The sequence below is a fragment of the Rhinopithecus bieti genome, unplaced genomic scaffold, assembly GCF_001698545.2.
Source record: "Rhinopithecus bieti isolate Rb0 unplaced genomic scaffold, ASM169854v2 scaffold_19722, whole genome shotgun sequence".
NCBI lineage: Eukaryota > Metazoa > Chordata > Mammalia > Primates > Cercopithecidae > Rhinopithecus > Rhinopithecus bieti.
In genome coordinates, this window is record NW_016809905.1 from 296,417 (window position 1) to 305,950 (window position 9,534).

Sequence of the window (9,534 nt, forward strand, 5' to 3'; positions counted from 1 at the left end):
CCTCAGGCCTGCCCCTACCATGCCCTTTCCTACTTCTCTCATATATTTCAGTCATCTGGAGTTCTGGGAGTAAGGAATCCATTATCAATGACCTATCCCATGAACATTTTCTTTGGGAACCTGTGTAAGACTATATAGACATGAATATTTGATGACCTGACACCTCACAGTTCAAACCTAGATTGGGGTTTTGTAAATATGAACTCAAGGCTGTAAGAACCTCCCATGGTCTAATGTTTCAAGAGTAAAGAAGAATAGACAAACACCCATGTTGGAATCATCTGTTGCAGAAAAGAGCACAAAGATAGTTTTATTAATTTAGAACGAATTTTGAGAACTTTACGTCGACAGAAATGTTCTATCTCCTTTTTTTTTCTAATTTTGGGGAATGTCTTCCACTAGTGGTCTCTAAAAATGTAGAAATATCACAGGGAGTGCAAATTACATTGTCTCTTTACCTGCCACAATCGGGCAGCACTCATCATGTAGCAAATGCCCAAATAATAGACTACAGATTATAGTGACCTCACCCTAGGTTAACATTATTTCAAAGTAAGGTACTAGTATATCTGCATTGAAAAGTAAGGCAGCTATTGACTCAGATTTGGCATTTTAATTACATTGTTTCTGAGTAGGATATTCTGAGAATGTCTATAGCACTTAGTGTCTGCTTTATATAAACTACCAGTTAATTATATATTTATGATGCAAGTCATTTTCCAAATGTGGTAGAAGTCTGAGTCTTTTTATCCCCATGGGTAAAATCTGACTCTGACTCTCTGTGTCTCTCAGTGCTTGTTTAGTGCTGATCAGCGGGTAAGTTCTTGATAAAAGCTGTTGACTTGGCTCTCACAGTTTATGCAGACATTGGAGAGACAATTTGGTTATTTCAAACATCACAGGATTTGAGTAAGAAGACCTGGTTATGAAACAAGGCTCTCGTAATTACTAGTTATGACTGTTGATAAGTTACCTTTTCTTGTTTACAAATTATTTGACCTCTTTGAATTACTTGTAAAATAGAGATAGGGATGTTTTCTTGATCCTGGAACATCAGATGAAGTTATTTGATGAAATACTTTGTCATCTGGAAATTATAAATACAATGAAATGTTGATTATTATTTGAAATTTGGGCACCTCATTGTGGCATTTTCTATGGTCATTTTTTTCTTTTCTTGCATGAAGGCTAAAAGTAGGTAGACATGCAAACAATAGCCTAGAGTGGGAGTCAGGAAGAGTTAAGGCAGAGACATGTCTATGTATAAGCTATGCTGTTTTTACAAAAACAGATGAGTGCTGGCCATTTAGAGCTTCCCTCATGGGGTGTGGTAACTCTAAGAATGTGCCACAATGTCAGCCCTGTAGAAAGATAAATGGAATAGGTTCTGTGTTGTCCCTAGTTGTTATTTTTTAAATTGTCTTTAAAACAGTGATGCAAAAGGGACTCCACCAAAAGCATAGATGTGGAAAAAAAAAAAAAAAAAAGATAGTTTAGGAATGTCGTGAAGTAGTCATATATCTTTACCATCAGGTGCAGTCTCCCTGGTTGCTGATGGAGAAAATGGAAAAACAAAAACAAACAAACAAAAAAACATACTAAAAAGCCTATCCAAGGAACAGGTTAGTAGGAAATCACATTCTGAAGCACTCATTCTGCCTTTCTTCAATGTAAGAAAGTTGCTCAAAAGAAGAATCATGACAATACAAGCTGCTACAATGGCTACATTCTCTACTTTCAGTGTAAGAGAGAAGGGGCTATGGCCACTCCATGCAAACGCCAGATAGAGATGTGGTGAGTATGTGCAGAGTACCTCAAGAAATGAAAGTCAGCGTGTCTCTTGGAAGCTATGAACACTAATGTTTAAAAAAGGAAACAGAAAATAGAAGAAATCATTTAAGGAGTGCTGTCATTTTCTATTGGTGAGGATTCCTGATCTTGGGGAGGTTCTGGAAAGTTTGTCTCTGTTTCCTCTTCTTCCTCTTCTTGGATTGGAATAATTTCAATGTCTTCTTCATTCTTTGGTTGAGAAGGTGTTTCAGTTAGCCCAACCACTTCTTCTTTTATTTCAATGGCTTGTTCTTTTTTTTCTTCAGCTGACAGGAGAACTACACTCTACAACACAATATTAAACAAACTATTCTTTACTTTTACCATTGACACCTTTGTCAACAATCTCTACAAACATTTATCAAATAGCTCCTGGTTTTTATGCTACTTATTATTATATGCTTTTAAATACCAGGATTTATTTTGCAGGTGCTTAAATTCTTATCAAATCACTTATTAAAACTCAAGTCTGAGTAAATCTTCAAGGGCAGCAGACATTTACCCCAGTGCCTGAAATGACCACGTGGTATTGGGAAAAGAACGTTGCAGTAAGAGAGGAGTTTAGATTGTTGTTCTGATTTGCTTTTAGTGAATATAACTCTGGGAGAAGAATTTTCACTCTTTGATACTATTTTTCTTTAAATGCAAAATGAAGTAATTAGTGATGATTTCTAAATTCTATTCTTAATCTAACAGTCTGGTTCTGAAGCGGTTAGTAATATATCTATTATTGGTCTCTTTTTATTTCCATTTGTGGAGCCCTTTAACCTACTGTCTTGGAAGAGGAACTAGGTGAAAAGGAGGGAGGAGGGGAATACTGAAAAATGAAACCAAAGGGCTAGTGACTTTAGTCAGCCTTCAACCTTCAACCATCTTGCTTTTACACACTGAATGTGGAATCACAAAATCAGGATGGAAGGCTGAAGTCAAGCAGCAGGGAAGGTTAAGAAGATGATGCACAGAGGCAGGGCATGGTGGCTCATGCCTGCAATCCCAGCACTTTGGGAGGCTGAGGCAGGAGGATCACCTGAGGTCGGGAGTTCAAGACCGGCCTGGCCAACATGGTGAAACCCCTGTCTCTACAAAAATACAAAAATTGGCCTGGCGTGTTGGCGGGTTCCTGTAATCCCAGCTACTTGAGAGGGTGAGGCAGGAGAATCGCCTGAACCCAGGAGGTGGAGGTTGCAGTGAGCCAAGATCGCACCATTGCACTCCAACCTGGGTGACAAAGTGAGACTCTGTCTCAAAAAACAAAACAAAACAAAACAAACAAACAAAAACCACACAGAATGTAGAACTGTGGGCTCTAACTACAGACTGATTTCAAATTTCAAGACATCTTTACTTACTATTGATATTATTTGCTTTCTAGAAATATGCCATGACCTTTTTTTTTTTTCCTTTCAAATCAAGCTCCTAGTTTCAACGACTCGTCAGATTACATTCTCCATAAATGATCCTTTGTGGATATGGATTTTCTAGAGGGAGTTTGTGGCCAGAGGGCCTACTACTTACAGATTTGGGTCTGGAGCATGTTCTTTTCCATTCATTCTCAACGATGCCAGCTATTACGAGTTCCTGGAAGAAGGCAAAGATCAGCATCACTGACAAAATGCCCTGAAAAACAACAGAAGAATGAAGGTGAAAATGTAATAATGGCACAAAGAACACTGTTGATGTTCAATAAGTTATTGTTGACTATAATTGAATGATCAAGAGGTCAATTCTTTAGACAAGTAATGACTAGCTGTGAGAACTGCTAGTACAGGAGACAGCTCTAACTCTAACCCTAACTCTAAACACATCTTTCAGCACACAACAGATGGTTAATGTGTATTGCTGATAGAAAGTAAGGTATGAATAATCAGTTGAAGAATCAATTCTATATAGGAAAGACTAAGTAATGAGTCTCAAATTAAATTGTGTTCAGTCTTAGTTGGTATGGCATCATGCTGAGGAGACCTCTTCATCCTTGGGATATGCATTTTTAAAAAATCTCTTTCAAACTCTACGTTTAAAAGTCCTTGGGCAAAAGATATTCATAACATCTTAGGTATTTCTTCTATGCTCATCTTAGTCAATATAATGATAAATATTAATGCCACTAATGATGTTTACAATAATTAACGTTAAAGCCAATGCTTATATAGCACTTCTAGGTACCAAACACTGTTCTAAATGTTTTGTATATATTAACTTACTTATTACTCAGAACAACCCTATTAGATAAATAGTGTTACCATCCCCATTTTACAGGTGAAGAAGTTGAGACAGAGTGTGGTTAAAATTCTTGCCCACAGCTACATAGACAATAACTAGCAAACTCAGGTGGTCTGGATGAATCCAGAATTCATGATCTTAATAAACAAGTCATCCTTCCGCCCTGGAGAGCAATCCAGTTTCACACTTACCAGGAACAGAGATTGTATGCTGTAACAGTATTGAGTAGATGGAGAGCTTTGCTCAGAGGGATTAGCTGGTTCACAGTTGTATATGTTAATATATGGTGTGTGAACTCTAATAAAATTCAGACTCTCCATTTTTAAAAAATGGGAAATTTTAATATTAAGTATGTCCATGATTGAAAGAATCATTCCAGAAATGGCAGCAAAGAGGCTCAATGAATTCATTATCATTTTTCCTTTGACCTGAAATAGAGACACAGATTATTAATTGGGTTTGATTTCCCTTTGGAAAACATAGTCTGGGAGGGAATTCCAAATGCCACTCCCTTGACTCACAAAGCAACTACAACTAAATATACTGAAGTTCTCTCGGTTGTTTTTAACCTCTTTGTCTCTATAAAATAAAATCATGTCTCTATCCTGTTCTTTTCTCAGTCTTCCCTATCTCATTCACCATCCATCTGTTTTACAAAGCAAAAATTCTAAGAGTAACCCTTGATTCTATATCTTGTATCCTTGCACTTCCTTCACTGCCACTGCCACCATCCTAATACGCATTCAATAAATATTTGTTGAATAAGTGAAGATAAATATTATCCAGTTTATTATATGCCTTCATAAATAGGTAGAGGGAAGAGAGAGAAGACGGTTCTTGTATCACACTTTAGTGGGATGGTATCGTGAAGTCTAGGTTGGGAAGGTTCAGCTAGAACCCTCTAGATCTGTACTATCAAATAAATGGAAATTTAAAAAGCAGAGGCAACAACAGTAACAACACCTATCCCTGCTGCCATAGGCTGCGGTCAGCCCCAGTTAGCCATCTTCCAAAATACAATTAGGGCTGATGTCTCTGGGTAGCATAGGTGCGAGAATATCAGTGTGAACGTTTTACCTTGCAAAGATGATAAAAGGTTGAAACAGGAAAATATAAGTAAGAAGTACCATAATGATATGGGATTATTGATTATTATTTTATGCTGCACATATTTCATTCCTGGCTCTACGACTTACACATGGCAAGTCAGTGGGTCTGGCTGTATCTGGAGAATAATTTGATGTCGTAAAATGTTTTTCCCCCAAAACTGAGTTTGTCAGGCCACTTGAAGAGAGGAACCATCTCAATCCCCCCATTCCTTCATTGATTATGAAAGTGACTCAGTTTAGTAAGAGACAGTGTTGGGGGTGGAATTTTTAGGGAGCAAACTTGCTAGTAAACTTTTTTCATCTGTACAGCATCAGCATCTCTACAGGCCAGTTTCCTCTGGATGTGGATGAGTCGCTAGGGGTTTTATGGGTAAGACTACAGTGTAGCACCGTATAGCCTCTGAAGCACCATCACACACTCTACTGCCTTTCATCCCCATTGTGACGTCACATGGTAGCAAGGACTGTTACCCTTCCTTTCTAGGTGAAAACTCAGAGGTACATAGAGGTAAACTGACTTGTTCAGTGGCACGGCCAAAAAATAGCTGAGCTAGAATTTGAGTCAATCATGACATTGATCAGATACTTTTCCTAAAGGGTGATCTGGGAGAAATGATAGGACTTTCAGAAAGGTCTATTATTTTCACACAGCATTTAACATTCATAAGACTATAGGTATGGTTTTCATGGATCTGCTTTTAGTTCTGTTCCCATGAACATACTTCAGATAGACCTCACTTCTAAGTTTTTCATAAATAAAATCACAAGAACATTGTGGAGGGTCTTTGCTTTTTAGGGCTGAGAGGCTGTGATACCTTGGCTTTTAAGGGCCTCAGTTTTTAACCAAAAAAATAGGTACTTCTCTGACACGTGGGAAAGAAGGACATATGGTTACTTGCCAAACACTTCCTGGAGTTTTTCTCCGTTGCTGCCAGGAGTGATCCGGAAATAATATACTGTAAAAAAGAGAGGTGGGGGAGATGGAGAGGGGTGGACAAGGCAGGAGAAAGAGGAGAGAGGGAGATCACTTTTTAACATTGATAACTGGTCAGAAAGAAGCCTACACTTTCAGCAACTTTCACACAACCATCCACCCATTTTTATCAGTTTTATGCATTTTTCAGCTGTCATAGTTCTCCTTTATTCAGGCTCAGTGACACTAAATTCATGCCTTTTACTCAATCATCTGGGGATCTGTGACTAGAAATATAATAAGACCAAAGAGACAGAACTCGTATTTCCTCATCAATTAATACACATACCATGAATTTAAAAGTTTTATTTTAGTTTTCTTTGTTTTAACTTGTAGAACTGCCCTTTGGGGGTTCACAGTGACATAAATGACTCTGATGGCCTCTGAAGAGTGAATTGATGCAGAAGGAAATACTTGACCTGAACGGCACAGGCACTCCATTAAAACACTGGCTGTTACAGGAAATGATGATGACTATTTTTCGTCTTCCTTTTCTCACATTCAGGCTGTAGAATGGAGGAAACTCTTGCTCTAACCCATCTCTTGTTTGGAAAATTTTAATCCTGGACTTATAGTGGCAACTATGAAAAGTGTCATGGGGAAATAAACATCACTGTCCTATGTGCCACACCCGGACAGGGTTACAGATTTGGAAAACGTGTACATAAAACAGCCAAAAGAGTGCTGCTCTGTTGATAAGCAAAATAAGACTGATTTGTGATGGGACAAATTTCATCAGGTACCATAGTAACTAAACAGAATTGTAAGCAAGAAGGAGTAGATGGGAGGAAGTGGATGCTCCTGCTCCCTCTTGCTTTCCAAAACATCTTGCTATCTAGTCTAAAAGTCTAGGGCCGCCCTCCCCACCAGAACTGACTTTGGAGTGTTCTTGCTTTGGACAGTCCCTGTGAGATCCATGCAGGGCCCCCTTCTCTGAATTCACATGAAACAGGAACACTGACTCTCAACCATGGGATTTATACTCAATTTGGTCAACCTGTCTTCTTAATTAGTTTAACCCAATAATATTTCCCTCAACACAGAAATAATCCAGCATATCCCTGTGGAGCCTTTTAACATTTTTGTCTGCATCATTTCCCAAATGACTGCTATTCTTTTACTCACCATAATGCCTCCCCAGAGAGGGTACCACACAGTCACACAGATGGGTGCATAGATCCCTGCTGGGATCATCAGAAGACCCCCCAGGGCAATGTGGAAGAGCCCATTCATAATCTGGACAGCCTGGGGAGAGAACAGAGGCAGCGATGGATGAGCTGAAATCATCCCTGCTAGCAGGCAAAGACAAGGTTGGAAGCCCTGGCTCCTGACTTGGGGCTGTGGGGAATGCCTAAAGGAAGCAGTTAGAGGTGCCAAGAATTTTGTCTTTTTCTTGTTCGAATCTGTTTCCTCAACCACACAGGGCATTTCCAGGGAGCAGGTATGCCTGGGATTATGGCAATGGACTGGGATGGGGGACCCCTGAATATACAAACCCCAAAACCAAAAGGTGACATAAGATCACCCAGAGGTTATCTAGGCGGTGACTTCTCTGATGCACCCCTGATTTGGCCTGCTGTGTTGGACATAAAGAACACATCAGGTTGGATCCCAGTTCTTCAAGTTGGATTGAATTCTGTATGTGGCCTACAGCATCAGCTTCTGTTGGCCAGAGAATCCCTACGACTTGGGATGGAAGGCAACGGACTTACCCCCAAAGCTTTAGATTCCCTCATGAAGAAGCTTTGCGTGGGACCCACCAGTGAAGACATCCTCCTGAGGAGTGGTTTTGGACCAGGTTGCATAGCAATAGGGCCTTTCATTGGCTCTGCTGGGAAAGTCCCATTTACTGAATTTCTGGGTGTTGTCATTTTGCTCTCAAAACTCCTAAAAATGAAACAAATAACAAAGTGAGGAGAGCAAGAACAAGATTTTTGGCAATCTTACCTTGTGTCATGCATCTGAATGCTTCTCTCAGCATTTCCTCCATGAGTGTCATTGAGGGTGGACATGGCCTCTTCCGAGTGACCTTGGATCTGAGGCAAGGCCTACTGCTGAGTTCTGAGAAAGGAGATGGAGGGGTTGTTTAGGAAGAGCATGTGGGCCCAGGAGTCCCTGCCAGTGATCTTGGCAACTGGGTTTGGGGCATACTTTATCTTTGTAGAGAACACCTTGCATATATGACTGCATGTCCTCTTTGTTTCTTATTCCTGGATGCTTTTCTTGTGCTTTAATATTGAAAAATGTTTTTTCAATGGACTGGTCCTTGTCCTTTTGTTTATCTGCCTTTGTGCATTATGATGGGCCAGAGGCAACAGTGCAGAGTGCGGTGAGGACTATCTGTAGAACCAGGAGGGGTCGATTCCAGGCCTCCTTCTGTCTCTAACTCTGCCACCTTGTGCAAGTCACATCAAGAAGGCTCTCTAGGTCGGGCGTGGTGGCTCACGCCTGTAATCCCAGCACTTTGGGAGGCCAAGGCAGGCAGATCACCTGAGGTCAGGAGTTTGAGACCAACCTGGCTAACATGGCAAAACCCTGTCTCTACTACAAATACAAAAATTAGCCAGGTGTGTTGGTGGTGTACAACTGTAATCCTAGCTACTCGGGAGACTTGCTTGAACCCAGGAAGCAGAGGTTGCAGTTAGCTGAAATCATGCCACTGCATTACAGCCCGGGCAAGAGTGAGACTCCATCTCAAAGAAAAAAAAAAAAAAAAAAAGGCTCTATAGGGCTTTCTAATGCGGTATGTAAGACTGTGGCCTCCTGAGTCAGATTGCCTAGGTTTCAATAGTGATTCCTCTATTTGTTCTGATATGTTGGGCAAGTTCTTTAAATTCTCTGGGCCTCAGGTTCAACTGTAAAATGGAAATAATAATAATTCTTATCCCATGGGCTGCTATAACACTTAACTGGGCTCATGGTCTGTGCATGGGTAGTGTCTTTTTGTTCAGGTGTAGCTCAAATGTCAGCTCCTAGAGGAGCCTACCTTGAACCCTCAACCTATAACACGTGCTCCTATTTGCTGTCTTTTACAAAATCCTATCTTGTTTGCTTTACGGCATTGATCACTGTAGGCAATTACCTTATTTATTTATTTGCTTATTATCTATCTCTTCCCCCACAGAATGGAAGTTCCATCAAAGTTGAGATTTTGTTCTCTCTTGTTCAGTATCTAAAATAATTCTTGGATTTAGTTACTTTTATTTTTTTTAATTTTTTATTGTTTTTATTATACTTTAAGTTCTAGGGTACATGTGAACAATGTGTGCCGGTTTGTTACATACATATACATGTGCCATGTTGGTGTGCTGCACCTATTAAATTGTCATTTACATTAGGTATATCTCCTAATGCTATGCCTCCTCCCCCTTCCCACAATTTGACCCAGTGTGTGATGTTCCC

The 9,534-nt window shown here is 39.9% G+C and overlaps 1 protein-coding gene across 2 annotated transcripts in view; it reads right to left on the minus strand.

The window, feature by feature from the left end:
- Positions 1–271: 271 nt before the first annotated feature.
- Positions 272–9,534, minus strand: part of MS4A1 (membrane spanning 4-domains A1) — a 17,786-nt gene continuing 8,523 nt past the window's right edge. Inside the window, exons 2-7 of one of the 2 annotated variants that reach the window (XM_017890828.1) lie at positions 7,845–8,019; positions 7,258–7,377; positions 6,059–6,115; positions 4,242–4,478; positions 3,346–3,447; positions 272–2,115 (exon numbers count right to left, since the gene is read on the minus strand). In XM_017890828.1, the coding sequence (XP_017746317.1) occupies positions 1,897–2,115; positions 3,346–3,447; positions 4,242–4,478; positions 6,059–6,115; positions 7,258–7,377; positions 7,845–8,003 (894 nt within the window). In that variant the 5' untranslated portion in view covers positions 8,004–8,019 and the 3' untranslated portion in view covers positions 272–1,896. Of the gene's footprint in view, positions 2,116–3,345; positions 3,448–4,241; positions 4,479–6,058; positions 6,116–7,257; positions 7,378–7,844; positions 8,194–9,534 lie in introns of both variants that reach the window. The other variant, XM_017890829.1, reaches the window with a different exon arrangement.